This window comes from Staurois parvus, unplaced genomic scaffold, assembly GCF_062004578.1.
Source record: "Staurois parvus isolate SC_StPar_1 unplaced genomic scaffold, SC_StPar_1.0 ptg000257l, whole genome shotgun sequence".
In the NCBI taxonomy this organism is placed as follows: domain Eukaryota; kingdom Metazoa; phylum Chordata; class Amphibia; order Anura; family Ranidae; genus Staurois; species Staurois parvus.
The window spans coordinates 483,274-502,336 of NW_028318053.1; the positions used below are offsets into that span (position 1 = coordinate 483,274).

The 19,063-nt window shown below is 41.2% G+C and overlaps 1 protein-coding gene across 7 annotated transcripts in view; it reads left to right on the forward strand.

Annotated features, from left to right (window-relative positions):
- ICE1 (interactor of little elongation complex ELL subunit 1) overlaps nt 1-19,063 on the forward strand; it is a 304,724-nt gene that overhangs the window by 117,762 nt on the left and 167,899 nt on the right. For all 7 annotated transcript variants that reach the window (XR_016313265.1, XM_089681035.1, XM_089681038.1 and 4 more), the window contains 2 exons: nt 2,383-2,738; nt 7,242-11,312. Coding sequence is in view for 6 of the 7 variants with exons in the window: in XM_089681035.1 (XP_089537161.1) it covers nt 2,383-2,738; nt 7,242-11,312 (4,427 nt within the window). In the remaining variant the exon portion in view is untranslated. The remainder of the gene's footprint in view (nt 1-2,382; nt 2,739-7,241; nt 11,313-19,063) is intronic.

Below are 19,063 nucleotides of genomic sequence, written 5' to 3' on the forward strand. Positions count from 1 at the left end.
GAATGTAGTCCAATCATCCTGGGCTGGAATACCTGTTCACAGGTGCCAGAAGTTGGTTGACTCCATGCAACACAGATGTACAGCAGTTCTCAGAAACAGTGCGACTACAACTAAATATTCATTAAGTGATTCAAAGGAAAGCAAAATCTTCAAACATTTTTCAGTTTATATAGTGAATGTTTGAGTTTGTAAAGAAGAATACAAACACTGCTATTTTTTTGAACAGTCTATTCACTTTTCTTCAATTGTTTTAGAGGAACAACACAAATTTGATCTATTTTTCTTCATGTTTTGATTTGGAATAGAATGTGTAGTGTTCCCAATGCATTTGTGTTATGGAAATAAAAGCAATTAGAAGGATTTTGAGGTATATTAACTTTTTTCAACACACTGCTATTATTTTGAACAAAACTATATATATACGTGATTTTGCACACCACTGATGCCCTGTAGCAGTATATCTGCTATAGGGGCGGTCGAGATGTGGTTAAAATAACCCATTCGATTTTAGTTGACTAAAATGTAGTGGAGATTTTAGTCAACTAAAATACGACTAAAACTAAATAGATATTTGATGTGAAAATTAAGACTACCTGCAAGTGTGACCAGCCAGATCTAAGATTACTGGAATGGTATGTTGTTTCCCCTCCCCTTGTTTGGGATTACTTTTGAACATCCCCTTGGTCTACTGGGCCCTGAATATTGAGAGAAAAAAAAATTGTACTTGCCATAAATTGTTTTTCAGTAATGCAATTTGCAAAAATAGACTTTGGAGGGCTTCAAAGTGGTGGTGGGGGAGTTTGAGCTAAAAGAATAGCCAACATCGGTTAAAAATCACTAATTTTTAAACACCTTTCAAATAACCAAAATTTAACCAAAAATAGTGTAAAATTGTACATTAAGGTTAATGTCCAGCTTTACTGTCACTTTAAATAGTTTGTTTGGGCCAAGCTGGGCATACTATATAAACTGTATGTAGCCTCATCTACATACAGTTTACAGCACTGTGTTCTGGGTGTGAGATGATATCTTTCTGTCTCACACCCAAAACAAAACAGAGTCCAACTGAGCGGTGCTCAGCCATTCATAGGTAGCTTTGTATTCTATCAATGAATACAACGTTTCCTCTGACAGAGTTGGAGATAGTAACACAGATTTGTGGAAATTTTTGAAAAAAACTACTTGTCCGGGGACTAAATCGGTGCCCTGATCTACTTGTCCAGATTAAGAAAAAAAAAATATTTGACCAAAACCATATTTAAATTTGAGGTGATTTTAGGACTATTGGGAGCTTTATGGCGAATTAAACGTTTAATATTTTTAATATTGTGCTGTTTATCTCCTCCTCCCCTCCTTGCCTGTCTCTAGCACTGCACCCGTGGACTAGCAGGGAGGGGAGAGACATTGCAGTGTAATGAGCACTGATTGTGTGCTCATCAGGAAATGGGAGTGTCCTGCTTATCCTTTATCCCTTTCGTTGCCAGAGCCATTATTTGTGTTTTCTGCACAAGTTTAAAAAATCATTTTAGGCCTGAAGATTACACAACCACCTAACATGATATATTTTCTGAAAGCAGAGACCCTAGAGAATAAAATAGTGGTAGTTCCGGGAAAGAATGTAATGCGGGGACCCGGAAGTGACATCATAACTTCACTTCCGGGTCAGGACAACAAGGGGAGGGGAGCGTACGTGTCCGCTCTACTCCCTCCCCTCTAGCTGACGGTGGTGAGCCGATCCCGGGCCCACAGATGGGCAAATTCAGCCCGGGAGACCTCAAGCGAGGGGAGGTTCACGGGGGGGGGGGTAAGCTGGCACTGTGTGGAAGCAATCGGCGAATGCTTCCACCTGACAGATGAGCCCTGCTTCTTGCCCACAGCAGGGCTGCAGGCAAGAGAGAAAACTACCTACCCAGGCATCAGGCGATATAAATTCAACATCCCTGTAATATCATCAACCCGCTTCTCCAACTGTACCCGTCATAGGAAGATTTGTATTCATTGATGAAATACAAACCTGCCTGTGAATGGCTGAGCGCCACTCAGCACGACTCTATTTTGTTCTGGGTGTGAGACAGGAAGGTCTTCCTGGAATAAAAAGGAAAGAAAGCTTGAACAAAGATTAATGTAGCTACCACATCTAAGAACTGGAAAGTTGTGATATTTTTTTGTTTTTAGTTTGATATGCTTAGATATGCAAGAGAAGATAGTCTATGGCAGGGAAACCTGATTTTCCCCAATCTGTTTCACCTTCAACACCCATGTGATCAGACCAGTATTAAATTCATTAATGAACTATACAATAGCTTGATTTTTTTTTCCCAGTTTAGGACATTACCACAATGTAAAGCAAGCAATATTTTTATCAATTTTTGTTTCCCTTAGAAACCAGTTTAAGAGATGGAAAGCACTGCCAGAGCCCTGATGATCGCACACCACCTGCTAGACACCTTAATACATCAGCATCAAGTTGCAAGTTTGAAACGTTCTCCGAATCTGCTATTGTAAATACATCAAATGATTCTGCTAACTGTGAAAAATCACATGAAAATAAAGGAGACCAGCCATTCTACACAGAGACGTCAGTAAAAGATGTGTTTGTACTTCAAGATTTAAATGACAGCCACTTAAAAATTTCTGATCATGCATGTGATATGGAAGAACTTTCACAAATAATGTACTGGGCAAAACCTCTGCCACAGCTTTTATCTCCTTTACAGTTTTCTCCATTAACCACAAAGGTAAGTCTAAAGCTTTTTAACATAATTTTGGGAAAATGTTTACTGTTTTCACATATCCGTGTGTGGCTTAATTCGTTTACTTTTAACTTCAGTATTTTTGCAGTTAAAATTGTTCTACCTACTGCCTTAATAGTTATTTGTATTTAACCACTTGCCCTCTAGAGGATTTACCCCCCTTAATGACCAGGCCTTTTTCTGCTATTCGGCACTGCACTATTTCAACTGGTAATTGTGCAGTCGTAGCTGTACCCAAACAAAATTTACGTCCTTTTTTCACACAAATAGAGCTTTCTTTCAGTGGTATTTGATCACCTGTGCGCTTTTAATTTTGCCGCTATAAACAAAAAAGACCAAAAATTTTGAAAAAAACTATATTTTTTGCTATAAAAAATATATAATAAACAAAGTCATAAATTTAGGCCAAAATGTATTCTGTTACATGTCTTTGGTAAAAAAAAAATCCCAATAAGTGTATATTGATTGCTTTGTATGAACGTTATAGTGTCTACAAACTATGGTATAGATGCTGTAAGTTATGCCATTTTTTGCCTTACAGCGCTGCACTAGTTTAACTGACAATTGCGTGGTCATGCAATGCTGTACATGAAATTTAGACCCTTTTTTCACACAAATAGAGCTTTCTTTTGGTGGTACTTGATCACCTGTGTGCTTTTTATTTTTTGCGCTATAAACAAAAAAAGACCAGAATTTTTGAAAAAAAACCAAAACTATTTTTTTACTTTTTGCTATAAAAAAATATACAGTAAACTCAAAGTTAGTCATAAACTTAGGCCAAAATGTATTCTGCTACATGTTTTTGGTTAAAAAAAAATCCCAATAAGTGTATGTTGATTGCTTTGTGTGAAAGTTATAGCGTCTACAAACTGTGGTATAGATAATGGAATTTACACAGCTTTTACATTCTGACTGCCTATCACGTTTCTTGAGGTGGACACAATATATTGGCAAATGATTTGGTAACTCATAAAAGATGATGCTATGCTGAGTAAATAGATACCAAACATGACATCCTTTAAAACTGTGCATGCCCTGTGCAATGGCGACAAACTGCAGACATTTTTAATATCCATCGGCAACGCTTTAAAAGCCTTTAAAAGCTACCATTTTAGATTTACAGAGAAGGTCTAGTGCTAGAATTACTGCCCTTGATCTGACGTTCACGGCAATACCTCACATGCGTGGTGCAATCGCTGTTTACATACTGGCACAGGGTCAACTCTTGCGCAAGCAGGTGCGCGTGAGGGGCAAGGATACTTTTTGATTTTTATAATTATTTGTACACTGTCCCTTTTTCATTTTTTTTTCTTCTTTTTTTTATCACTTTTAATGCTATCACAGGGAATTCAAATATCCCCTGTAACTTCAATGAGCATTGTCATATATTCTTTTTTGAAAAATCTGGAGTCTATCAGACTCTAGATATCACCTCTGCCCTTACATTATCTAATCAAACCAAGATTGGTGTAATCAGATGCTTTCCCAATTTACAAAGGGCGCTGTTTATATCCTGCAAACCTGAAGTGATAAAATGCTCATAGCTTCAGATTTCTTAGACTATAGAGATGATTGGCACCATTCTGGTCTCCAATCAGCTCTATGGTCAGCTGGCAGAAACACTGGCTGCATTATCAGGTTCTCCCGATGGCACAGGACTCCCCGAGAAGGCCGTGGATGGCAGCGGGGGAGGAGGGGTATCTTCTCCTGCTGCTTGTAAAAGCAATTCTGCACCTAAGTAGCCACTAGGATTGCTTTTACATGAAAGCTGTCATGGCTATGGCGGGTAGCTCTCTAGACCCACAGCTAGGGTTTCCCAGGGTGCGGGGTCTAAGCCCCAGTCTGCTTGTTCACCAGAGCCCCTGATGGTGGGGATGGACTTGGAGCAGGCTGGGACCAGGTCGCGGCCCCCAGTACACCCAGCTGAGGTAGAGAAGACCACTAGCGGAAGCAGTATACAGGGTGACTATTACGTACCAGATTGGGGAGCCTGAAATAGAGAGAAGGCGTCCTCTTACGTCTCCTGCTCGGAGTCCCTGAAGGTGGGAGCAAGGGTGCAGAGCCAGGAGTGGCGGGAGTGCCGTGCGGATCTTGCAGCTGTCAGGTAGCTGGGAACTCAGGAGATCCGAACACAAGCCAGGTGTGGGTGCAGGAATGTAGGTTCAGCAGCAGGCAGGTGTGGCGGTAGTCTGGATGCAAAACCGTGAGTGCAGTGGTAGGTAGGCAAGACGCAGGTCAGGTGCGGTTACAGACAGAATCATACAGCAGAGTCAGGCAGGCCGGGTCTGTAACAAGCGGGCAGATAAGTACAAGAGGAGCAGGCAGGAAAATGGTCAGGAATAGCCGGGGTCGGTGCAGGTGGAGTTCTTTCTTAGGCGACTATACAGAAGAGCAGGTATCAGAATCAGAAATTTGAGCACAGGAGCGTATTTAGACCAGAAGGCAGTGATTCATTTGCAGCAGGTTTAAAGAGCCCATTGGCCGTGACGTGGACTCTTACTGTGCATGCACGAGCTTCCCGCGCTGCTGCGCATGCGCGGCCGTATGCTCCTGCGCACTCGCTCCGCCGCTACTCGAATTGATCCGTCGCACCGCTGCACAGCGATAGGATCCCTGACAAAAGCTCATCCCTGGCTGAAAAAAACGAAGATAAAAAAAAGATATTGATCTGTTCAGACACTATAATAGCAGTGGAGATTTAGTGTGCAATAGTGTGCAAGTGAGCGTGTTCCTGGCAATCAAGGGGTTAAATGTGAGTACTGGTGTACTAGCAGGCAATCTGACGCTATCTGGGAGGGACGCTAACTGACACTAACCCTATCTGAAGTCGCCAGTGACACTAATACAGTGATCAGCAAAAAAATCTGTACACTGTACTAAGGACACTGGTGACAGGGCAGTAAAGGGGTTAAATGCGGGGGGGGGGGGATCAAGGGGTTAAATGCTATTATTGGTTTATTGGTGTAGTAGCGGGCAATCTGGCGCTATATGGGAGGGGTGCTAACACTGTCTGAACTCGCAAACGACACTAATACAGTGATCAGTAAAAAATCTGTACACTGTAAATAATGAGACTGGTGACAGGGCACTGAAGGGGTTAAATGGGGGGGAGAGCGATCAAGGGGTTAAATGGGATTACTGGTTTACTAGCGGGCAAACTGGCGCTATCTGGGAGGGGCACTAATGCTATCGGAAGTCGCTAGTGACACTAATACAGTGATCAGTAAAAAATCTGTATACAGTAATTCATGACACTGGTGACAGGGCAGTGAAGGGGTTAACGGAGGGGGGGGGGCGATCAGGGGGTTAAATGTGGCCTAGTTGTGTTCTAACTGTAAATGTGTGCTGTTTTACTCACGTTTACTGTGTCGTCTTCTCTCTCTGGGACGGAATGTGCCCAGGCAGAGAAGATTTACATCATATCCTGTCCTGTGTAACTGTAAACAAAGGACAGGATAGGACAGGGACCGAACATCCAACTTTGGCCGGACATCACTGGCCTAAACTGAATGATTGATCCCTTAGGGACACCAGCGGGTCGTGACACCAGCCTGTGTAATAAGCGGGAGCGCGAGTCACATTTATATACGTGATCCTGCGCATAGGGGCTGCCTTGTAGCAGTATATGTACTGCCGCCGGTCCCCTAGTGATGAAAGTGCATAGTATACACAAATATTGTTCATTAGGTGACACTATAAATATAGGGAAAATAGATTTTATTTTTTTTATCTCTTATTGCGGAAACAAGAAATCTGTAGGATAACTCCTCCTCTACCCAGCATGCTTCAGTTTTGCTAGTGTCCTTGGAAGATGGACATCTTTAATTCAGCTTTGCTGAGAAAAGTCTAACCCAATTTTTGCTAGCATTTTTTTCTTCATTTTTTTTTTCGGTTGGTCTTCCACTGACTTCAGTAAAGATTCTTCATTACAGCTCTGCTTGAGCTGATATCTACATGGCAGCTATCTGATTGACCTTTTCTCAGTTGGACTTTAGTGCGCTATACCCAGACCCCACTGGACTGGACATTGCAGGGCTCAGTCTCGAAGAGACCTCAGGCACTGGGTTCTGCTTGTGCTGCTCTCCGGACGTTCAGTAGTGGACTCCAATTAAGGTGTAGAAACATCTCAGCAACGATCAAGAGAAACAGGAGGCACCCAAGCTAAATTTCAAGTGTTGTTGCCAAGGGTCTGAATACTTATGCTAATGTGTGATTTCAGTTTTTTCTTTTCAATAAGTTCATAGGAATTTCTAAATTTATGTTTTCACCTTGTCATTATTGGGTATTGAGTTTAGATTATTGAGAAAAAATGAACTTAAACAACTGTAGTATCAGACTGCAACAAAACTAATTTGTATAGCACTGTATTCCTCTAACAAACCAGCAATTATTCCACCACACTAATGTACTGTTAAGTATTCTGCAAGTTTTATAGGGAGACCTGACACTAAGACTAATACAATTTTTACTTATTTTCTTCTTTTGCAGTGTGTGTTTGGAGAATTTACAGATTCAAGTGATAATGAGGGCACCTATGGGCAAAATAAAGCAAAAGATTGTACAACGCTGGAAAGGAAACCAAATTGTGATCAAGACCAGACCAATTTTTTACCATGTCCAGAAACAGGAAGTGTAACAGAGAATTGTAAACAAAATGTTGAGTTTGGAAAAAATGTGCAAAGTGACAGCATATCCACAGTTAAATTTCAGTCTGAATTTCCTTCTAATTATAAGGATGATCTCACTACAGAAATGGAAACCGACGAAAAAGATATAGAAATGTCTTCAATGCAGATTGAAGTCAGCTTTGGTGTTGCCAGTAACACATTGACAACAAATGTTTTAGCAGAACAAAATCCAAAAGAAAAGGATAACACTTTGTATCCTGCTGTCAACAGAGCAAATCGCTTTGAAAAATCTTCAGCATGGTATGGAAACCAGAACGGTCCAGTAAGAAAATTAAGCAGCATTAATAATCCTGAAGTTGAATTACTACAGCAAAGCTCTACTGGTACAATTGGTGACATGCCCATCGCGATGGAGCACCCAATTGGTGGGGATTTTTCAGGAAGATTGGTAATTGAAAACATGCATTGTTCTAAAGAAGATGGTTCCATTTCTACAAGTTGTAATATGCCTGTCCATCACAACCAATCTGCAAATGCTAGTGGAATGTTATTTTCTAAAGATTCTCCTTTGCATAACTGTAATCTTGATGAAATTAGTTCTGACAAACACAAATCTATAAAATCTTTCCAAGAGTATAGTATAACTATTGCTGCAGAAAACCATGTTCCCAACAATATAACCAGTGCTGAAGAGAATCCTGTTAACGACAATTTAGGTGCAGAAAAGTATATGGATGATTCTAATTTTACCATGATAGACAGAGATCAAGATAATTTACTCTTATCTGCTCAACCTGAACTATGTTCAAATGAATTTAATCATCAGTATAATAATGATTCCAAAAACTTTGAAGACTCCAAACAATCAATAGGTTGTTTTGAAGATACTGGAAAATCTAATAATGGCACTTCAGTGAATGGTAAAACGTATTTTGCTGCTGAAACAGTGCAACCTTCTCTTAATGAACTTAAAGAACAATTAGGGCATTCAATCAGTACACCTGTTGTACAGTTTGAAGATACCAAGTTGACAAACCAGTATTATACTGACAAAATGGATAAAAATGACCCAAAACACATTCAGGAATTACAAAAAGCAACTATTTCACTGGAGCAGATGTTGCCTTTGAGAAGAAATGCCAAGGGTGGGCATTGTTACAAAGCAACCCACAATGAACTAGGTTATGGCATGCAAGATTCCTTAGAGATCATGCCAGTCTCAACATCCTTTAATTCGGACTCTAGTACAGTAGACACAGAAAATTTTTTGTCTGAAACTGTTGCTGGCAGGGATAGCAAATGCCTTTTCATGGAAAAATTGGAAGATGAAAGTAAAGAAAAGATACATAGTAGTCTGCAGACTTATACAGTCAAAACTAAAGAATCCACACATGATGCAGATGAATCCGATAGTGCAAGCACATGCCATGTTGTAACTGAGCAGTGTAAAATAAGTTCACTAGAAACTGTTCAGCTATGTTCCTCTAGTTCAAATTTGTATACACTGGTCTCTTCTATAGAGCAAAAAGCAGCTGTGGCAGATACACAACCAGTTATAGCAACCCAGCTCGATACCTGTTCTCAAAGTCAAGCTGTTGATGACCAATTATGCTCTGCAAGGCACAGTGAATCTCACTCAACTAGTTTACTGCACAACACACTTTCTTCAAATTTTGATACTACTAACGCTGATGGGTACCTAAATGGGCTAGAAGGAAAACAGATTTTGACTGCAAAAGGTATGCCTCAGCTGTGTGATCAACAATTTATTAAATTGCCAGTGGACCTAGTACCTGAAAGCAGAGATCGGCTTGATATCATAAATAAAGATCTTTGTAAAGGAATAACTCCAAAAAAGGATATTTGTACTGAACAGGACTCCGCTTTGGAAAAAATGAACACTGTTTATTCTTCGCAGTCTAGCAATGACAACCTCACTATGAAGTTTAATTCTTCTAAAGAAATGGCTGTTTTACCTCTAGAAGTCCAGCAACATTTTGATTTCTGTTCAGAGTCTATTAAGGTATTAAATAAAGTTACTGAAGAAAAAGATGCAAATGAAGATGAATGTATTGTTTCCTTGGATAGCAGTGAAGAAGATAATTTTCTCATACGTAAAGTCAGCTACGCAAAAGCTGTCTCCAACAACCCTGTGAATGCAAAGAAATATAGTAAGAGTGCTTCAGAAAGTTTTGAGGAGAAGGTTTGTAATGTACATTTGGAATCAAATAACTCTGCATGTCAGCCTATGATTACTCAATTGGCTGACAGGGAGTGTGCAGGTGACTTATCTACATGTGTTACTTCTGAATATGACTCTCTTTCCTCAAAAACTGAAAATAGCATCTTGGTGAAACAGAAATCTTTAGCTACAGTTGACATAATTGTAGATCCAGAAAATGACCAAAATAATAGTAAATATAATGGGGATCAATACTCTGGTGAAAAGGAAACCACTACTTTAGAAGAATGTGAAAAACAGAAGGGAAAATTGGAATCTGAAAATATTCAATATGACAATAATAACACTGGGCAAAATTGTTTTAATACTATAGAGAATGAGGGCAAAAAAACACTTCCAGGTAGGAATTTCATATGGAATTTTGAAAGACCTAAAGATTCAGTCGATACTAGAGTTATTTCTGGTAAACATAAACTGAGAACAAATCTAAAAATGCTACATGTTGGTTCAAAGGACTCATTTCATGGGACTGCTTTTAACATAGAGAAAAGGACAAAAGGCAACAGGTCTCACAAGGTAAAATCTACAAATATTGTTTGTCAAGCTGTAACTAAAGAAAGCAATCAGCGAAAGCTTTCTCGAGGTGACCAAAGTTTACCGCATATACATGTGGGAGAAACTGTGCTTGCAAATGCTGATACTTCAACCAACTCAGATCATTCACCAGAAACCATTACTAAAGTAAGATCAGAAATGGGTCCCCCATTGCCTCCTTTGCTAGGTCCTCTGTTGGCAACTCCTCCGAAAAGTATACACTCTCTGTCACCTATTCTATCATCTTCAAGTTGTTCATCTTTACCATCTCCTCTTGATGACATGATTTCTCCTTTGCCAGGCACTCCATTCCCACAACTAGTGTCTCCTTTATTTGATGGGAGCAGGCAAAAATCCCCAGTGCTTATCACCCCTTCACCTGCTGAGAAAGCAAACAGAAGAATTTTGTCTTCTCCTTTGCAGTTCTGTGCTGCCACACCAAAACATGCTCTCCCTGTGCCAGGAAGATTTCCTCTTTCTGCATCTGGTAGCTCTTCAACCAGTGTTCAAGAAAATTCTGTAAAAATTCTAGATAAAATGTACCCAGAATTATCTGCACGAGCAAGAACATTAAATATCCTAAAAGGTAATGTTCAGCTAAACCGAAGTTTGCCTAGAGATGTTAAAAATATGTCTGTCAGCCAAATAACTGGGTTTAAATCTATTACATCCACTTCTACAGTATTTATAAAAACTGGGGGCAGTTCAAATGTTGACAGTAGTAAAGACAAATTGAACAGTTCTGAGAATCAACAGCAACCCAGCTGCATTGGTTCCCCAAGTAAACAAATTACTGATGCCTTCCATATGCCTAGAAGTGCCAAAAGGCTTCGACTAGACACAGAGTCTCCAGTTATAGAAACTATGAAAAACTGTTCCACAGCACCTACAAAAAATGAAAAAAATGATACAGAAATGCAGAAATGTCAAGACTCTTGCTACAATATTGGTTATTGTGAGCTGCTTCCAGATGTTGTGAAAGACGGCAGTATTGATGAAGATATTATAACGAAGGCTCTTAAAAAAATTGAGGACTTGTGTTTTGATCTTCTACCAGTACTTAGAAGCCATTTTCATGTGGGAGGCATTCCCAAAATTCCTGTAATGAGAAATGAGGAAAAAGAAGTAATTTATGAATTCAGCACCTCTAAAAAAGTAAGTCTTGATGCACCTGGTATCAGATCTAGTTTATCAAATCTATTCTTGCTTTAAGCAAAATAATGCATGCCTGTATATGTTAAAGTATCAGTGTAAATTACTAAGTAAATAATAAACTAGTTATCTTCATAGTATAGTATAGGATGCAGGCAACGTATTCATAGACCTTGGGGTATAGGCTTGTACCTTCAGGTGATTGGACTTTAGCAAGCTTTTGAGGACAAGCCCACTGGGTGCCTCCTCTATAACCCTACCCCACACCGTGAATTCTCAGTTTTGCGCTAGTTTTATTTTTCTTTATTATTTTATGTTGAGATTCTTCAGTTAGCTCACTGTCTTACATCCAACAGAAGCGGTGCATTCAAACCTGCACAACCTTGGTAAACATTAGGAGCTGTACTTGGATCCTTTGTTTTTTGGATGGTCTATAAGGTTCCTCTGGGCACTGGAACCTGCATGGGTACTCACCTGTGCACTTAGTGCAGCGTGTTTAGTCAGCTGCAGGATGCTGTATAGGGACATGGTCCATCCCTATTGAAACCAAACCTTGAAGACCCCATTAGGGGTATGTTCATAAAGACAGGTGATGCCTGGACTTTTTATTTACAGTGTAGTCTTATGGACAAATCAAACAAGGTCATCCCTGCATGTTTTTGACCATAAAAGACCAGGGCTATATATGAATTGTATTTACTACAGTGGAAACCTTTTCAATTTGGAGCTGAAACTCAGCCACTCAGAGATTAGTCTCAGGCAAGTGACGAGGTGTCGTGTGACACCACAGGTCAAACATTTCCACCTACAGTATTACCCTTATTACTCAGGCACTTCTTGCCGTTTCACCATGTTAAAGGACAGTCTAAACCTGAGTTGCTGTATTCTCCTTCTGAACATGCTTACCTTATATTCCACACCCTACTCTGTGGGTACCTCACAGGGGAATACCCTCACATGTAGTTAAGGTAGCGACCAGGCAAAAGGAAACCATTGCAAAGCCACAGATGAGTATTTTCCTGCACCACACCCAGTCTCAGTGGCGATGTATCTCTTGAACTAGAGGAAGAGCAGACTCTAAAGCCCCGTACACACAGGCCGAGTATTGGCTGGTTCAACAAAAACCATTCACAAGCATGTCCAAACGGCCAGTTTCTGTCAAACACAGCATCCAATCAGTGTTGGCAGCCAAAGGCTGCGAGCGCTGACCAGTGTGTTTTCGGGGGGGGGGATAGCCCCCCTGTCAGAACACAGTAGCATAGCAGAGAGATGCTATACAAACATCGGATAGTTAGTACAGCAAGCTCCTCCCATGCTCTTCGGTTATTTTTTCGTTCAGCCCACTGGGTTGAACTGATAGTGTGTACCAGGCATAACCCCTATCTCTGCATTCAGTTCTATCTCTATTTCAGGCACGCAACAAGCTCTCTGCCCGACAGCTGCTGAATTTTCTGCATCTATGTCACAATTCCTCTTACAAGTAATAGATTTAATACAGTCACCTTTGCCCAGGGTTAAAAAATGCCACTCCTTTTCTCCTACAGCCATTTCGCTAACTGAGTCAGATCCTGTTATGCCTGTCCTAGACACAAAAGGGAATGAAGAGGATGTTGAGGCATTGGTGGAAGTTTTTCTCCCTTAGATTGTCCCATTGAAGAGGGAGCTTTACATAATATGGTTGCTAATGTGGAAAAGCTCACTGCTGCCATCCACAAAAGTCTTGGCATTGTGCAGCTTGATTCTTCTTTATCTCGCCATGCCCCTTTTTAGCTTACAAACAAATAGAATTTGCAACATATGACAATTGGAACACTTTAGAAAGAATTTTCACTTCTCCCAAAATCTATCCAATGGAAAAAGGGTTCACTAAACAGAATTCATGTAGTTGATCTTGACATTTCAGTCTGCAACCATGTCTTCTTGTAATTTCAGTATATCAGACAGTTAACTGGACTGGAGCAATGAACAACCAACATGGTTTTGCTTTCCAGGGTCATGGTTTAACAAAGCAATTACAGCATTTATCTTCTGCTCTGCTTTTTTGTGTGGATACCCTAAAACATGTCATGGGACAAATGTCCAGAATGACCATAATCTTTATTCACTTGTGCAGAATTACATACACTAAAGCCTGGACAGCTGAAACCATTTGTAAGCGACACCTCACACATATGCCTTTTCAAGGAAGGCTTCTGTTTGGGGAGTCACTGACCAATTCATAAAAGATTTTACTTCCACAGCGGAAGATCCCAGATCCCACTCCTCAGGATCTTCTACCTCTTAAAAACGTAGAGCACCTAATCGCTCTACCCATTCTTTAACTTTCAAACCTAGGGTCCTTTTGGCATAAAACTTGGACCACAAAGCCCAGCAAGTCTTCCCCAAATCCCTCTTCCCATAGTAAGGGGCCCTCACTCCTAAGAATGAAGGGACATCTGTTACAGTTTGCCCAGTCCTACACTTGGGGGTTCAGTCAGTGGTTTAATAGTTCAGAACTTTACTCCTTCAATGCTTTCTTCTTTCCAGTTAACCAAAGACTGTTCAAGGACATTCAGATTTGCAAAATGTTTTGAACCATCTCTTGTCCCAGGGAGTAGTTGTGACCATACCCCACAAAGTATTTTCTTCAAACCTGTTCACAGTACCAAAGCCCAACAGGGGTATTTGTCATATTCTGGACTTAAAATCCCTCAATCCCATATCTTCAGGTTCCAAATTTTGCATGGAGTCTGGAAAGTTGATTCTTGCCTCTGAGACAAGGAGAATACATGGCATCCGTAGACATCCAAGTTGCCTGTCTGCATGTTCCCATTTCTCTACCTCCTCAGTGCTTTCTGCATTTCTTAGGAACAGACATTCAATAGTTACATAGTTAGTCCGCTTAAAAAAAAGACCATATAGTCCATATAGTTTAACTATTAAAACTTAAAAAAAAACAATCTACAATCGTATACCCACAGTTGATTTATAGGAAGGCAAAAAAACACCCAATAAAGCTTGATCCAGTTTGCTCCACCGGGGGAAAAAATTCCTTCCTGATCCCCCAAGAGGCAATCAGATATTCCCTGGATCAACTTTGCCTATGAATGTTAGTATCCAGTTATTATGTACATTTAGGAAAGAATCCAGGCCTTTTTAAAAACAATCTATTGAGCTAGCCAGAACTATCTCTTAAGGGAGTCTAATCCACATTTTTACTGTGAAGAAGCCTTTCCATATTTGGAGATTAAATCTCTCTTCCTCCAGACGTAAAGAGTGCCCCTTTGTCCTCTATGATGACCTTAAAGTGAATAACTCTACACCAAGTTCACATTATGGAGCACCTGTGTATTTATACATGGTGATCATATCTCTCCTTAATCTTCTCTTCTCAAGAGAGAATAAATTCAGTTCCTCTAATCTTCCCTCATAGCTGATCTCCTCCATCCCTCTTATCAGTTTGGTTGCCCTTCTCTGCACTTTCGCCAGTTCCCAAAACTGAACTGCATATTTCAGGTAAGGTATAATCTCTCTCTCTGGAGTCTATACCTCTCAATACAAGAAAACATTTTGCTTGCTTTTGGAAACTGCAGCTTGGCATTGCATGCCATTATTAAGCTTATGATCTATCAGAACTCCCAGATCATTCACCATTGATTCTCTCAGTTGTACTCCCCGTAGTAAGTAAGATGCGTGCATATTCTTAGCCCCAAGTGCATAACTTTACATTTACCAATATTAAACCTCATTTGCCACACAGTTGCCCAATTAAATAGTGCATTGAGCTTGTAAGTTGGAGACATCCTTTTAGGTACATTATTCCATGGCATATCTCAGTGTCATCTGCAAACACTGAAATAAGATTTTTAATCCCAGACTCTATATATTTACAAATATATTAACAAGTAAAGGTCCAAACACTGAACCTTGGGGTACACCACTAAGAACCCTAGACTGTTCAAAGTCAAAAAGACCATCCCTGCAGTCATGTTTTCAAAAAGGTGCATGCACCTTTTTTTGTTGTAAAAGTGGGCAAAGCAGTCCATTCAAATAAATAGGCTGCTGTGCCTGAGCAAACTCAGGCTGCACAGCTTGCAATAGTGTGGACTGAGGGTCTTAGCCCATGCTGAAGAATTGAGATCAAAGAGAAAATTATCCAACAAGATTCTCTGTGAGACTTTTAGGCCTCATAGTAGCCTCCTCTGAAGCTGTATTATTTGCCCAATTTCATTCAAGAACTTTTTGTTGACGTGGAGCAAGCATGCTCCTTCTCTTGACCTACCCATGCTTCTGTTTAGCCAAGTAAGGAATTCCCTGTCTTGGTGTATTTCAAGCCCACTCCTAACAATAGGGAAGTATTTCCTTCCCTATCTCTGGAACGTAATAACATATGTGAGTCTTTCAGGCTCAGGAGGAGTGTTCCAGTTCCCCATGGGCCAGTATACATGGTCACCTATGGAATCTAGGCTCTCTATCAACATCCTGGAGCTCAGCATTCAGATGGCTCTGCAACACTGGACCTACCACCTGGATCAAGAGGAATGCACTCTTAACCCAGATATCTTCAATTTGATATGTTAGAAATGGGGACTCCAAATGTATGTCGCTCCATTTCCTCAAGCTAAACCTTTCCAAAACCGAGCTCCTAGTTTTCCCCCCAGCCTGCGCCCCCCCCCCCCCATCCTCTCCATCACGACTAGCAACGCCACCATCTATCCCACCCCACACGCCAAAGTCCTGGGTGTCACCCTGGACTCAAACCTTTCCTTCCAACCTCATATCCAATCACTATCAAATTCATGCAGGCTCCACCTCCGAAACATTTCCAAGATACGTATGTTCCTCACCCCAGACACCACTAAACAACTCGTTCACTCCCTTATCTCACGCCTGGACTACTGCAACTCCCTTCTGGCCTACCCAAACACATGCTATCCCCGCTCCAGACTATCCTGAACTCAGCAGCTAGACTCATCCGCCTCACCAACTGCTCCACTTCTGCCACCCCCCTCTGCCAATCCCTTCACTGGCTCCCAATTGCCCAACGCATTAAATTCAAATTACTAACTCTGACATACAAAGCCATTCATAACGCTGCCCCAAACTACCTCACTGATCTGATACCCAAATACCACCCTACCTGTGCCCTTTGCTCCTCACAAGACCACCTACTCTCTAGCTCCCTGGTCTCCACCTCCCACGCCCGACTGCAGGACTTCCCCCCCCATCCTCTGCAATTCCCTACCCCAATCCATCAGACTGTCACCTACCCTCCTCACCTTCAGGCGCACCCTGAAAACCCATCTCTTCAGGGAAGCCTACCCCACCCTCACCTAACAGCCATTCTCCTCCACTCCTCCTACCACTCCATCCCCCACAGCCACTTCCTCCTCTACCTCTACCCCCTCCCTCCTAGATTGTAAGGTCGAAAGAGCAGGGCCCTCGAACCCCTCGTGTATTGTATTGTTACTGTATTGTCTCGTGTACTGTCCCCCCACTCTAATGTACAGCTCTGAGCAAACCCTTTGGCGCTATATAAATACTGTATAATATTAATAATATATACATCCTATCTTCCAAATTCACCAACATACTACCTGTTTTTGTAGCCAAGACCAATGATCCCATAGCACTGCCATAATTCCCTAGTCTCAATTTAGGTGTATTCTGCCTTGTCTGCTCAGGAAGAATAGAGCAAGAGAGAGCATTGTCTGCCTGCCTGTACTGAATGTAAATTGGGACACAGAGTCCCTAATTTGGGTGCTCACCCTGCTGCTGCCTCTGGGATTTGACACTTCTACTCAAAACTGAAATTGTTTGATCTCTTCCCTGCCTCTAACCTGAAATGACCTGCAAGGCTCACAGAGTAGCTGGATAAGTGCTGTGGCAAGCGCCATGCTGCATGTATGTGGAAGTGATCAGACCCCCGCAGCCACCTGCATTGACTTTAGCAAATATCAGCTAGTCAAGAATGGGGGTCCACGGATACCCATCAGCCTTTTGCACCCATGTAGATCACTTTTTTGGATGATCTGGCATGGTAATAAGGATATGGAATTCACCTTTATTCTTTTGATTTATTCCTCTATATTGTCTGTATTGAATAACACCAGAGTTTGGGGAATAATGATTTGCTTTTGGGAATAAGGAATCCTTTGTTTAAAAATTTTGCCTGTATGAATGTTTCTCCAACAAATTGACTTGGCAACTTTAATGCTGCAGAATATGTGGAATCATTACAGCTGGGTTTTATGCAGCTTTCTTTTAGGTGATTGGGCAAAAAGGCTGCATGGACGTTCCCCCTATACACCTCCCCCCTCCCAGCTAGTCTCAGTTTTTTGCTGTGTCACTATTTTATCAGCTTCTCTCTACTGAGAGAAACTTACCTTTTTACTGTAGTGGTTTGCTCAATGTTTCTCTGGATGATTTCTTCAAGATTATGATTTTTTTCCAAGACGATTGCTTCCTCAACCTGCATAGATGAAAAGCATTTGAAGGAGGTTTCTGCATATTCACACTCTGCCCCTTCTTTCTTGCATTTAAGACCCCCTCTCTTTCCCTCCCCGCACTACTGCTGCAGAGCATGTGAGATCCTATTGAGGACATTTATTCACAAATGGTGGACAATAAGTGGAATGTTAAGGGTTCAGATTGGTTCAATATGTAGTACATATTTTCAGGGCCCTGTTACCCTCTCCTCTTTTGGCCACTCATGTCCTCGGCCTTGCTCTGGTCATTCAGCTGTCCCTTTGGCTACGCCTGCCTCATCCATCTTGTCTAGTGAGGAATTTTATGCCACAATGTCATGGGCAGAATTTCTGGCATTGTTGAAGCTTTAGATTACTAGGGTCATCACTTTGCCCCCTCATACCTTCTCTACAACTTTAGCCTTTGACTATGCATTTCACAACACCAGAGCTTAGTTGTCATGATAGGGCCCTTTGGATCTGAAGGAGGACCTTAGTTTGTGCATGCCTAAGGATCTTGAGTCTAATTGTATCCTCCGTTGAGGTGGTGCTATATGCCCAGTTTCACTCCAGAGTGTTTTAACTCAGCATTTTGTTTGCATGGAACAAATGGGCTCCTTGGAATTCCTGCAAGTCCAAACTCTTGCGAAAAGTAGAGGATTTTCAGTAAGGGAATTTAGGAAGCCTTTTGCTCCACAATCAGTGATGGTGCTCATGACTTAATCCAGTCTGTTGAACTTGGGAGTAGTACTTTACAGCCTTCCCAGTGCTGGGTTATCTGGGAAGGCTAGCCATCCAATTAAATTGTCATTAAACCCAGACTAGGAAAAACCCTCATTACATACTATATGACAGAGTATGCATACTCACAAAGCCACTAAAGCATTTTTTTGTGTACAGTGAAAAATACCTGGTTGATACTGCTTTCAGCTGCCCCCCCCCCCCCCCATCTTCTCTATGTTTCCACTGCAACCTCCACTGTGTAGACCAGCTGTTGTCATCTACTGAGGAACCAGTAGGATTATTGGTGCTGAGAGGCAACTCTTGTGATAAGATAAAACTGGATAAACAAATGTAGCAACAATAGGGCAACAATAAACCATGTAAAATTGTATAAAATGTAAAAATGTCACATGAAGTCCACTGAGTCCATATTGGAGGCAATGGCAGTGGCAGCTCCCCATAGAGGGAAGCAATACTCTGTAGGAAATATAAAAGGACACAAGGGAATGCCAACCTAAGTGCAGAGGATTAAAATTATTTATTAAAATACAATAGCCTGGGGGCGCATGCGCAGCTGGGAACGTT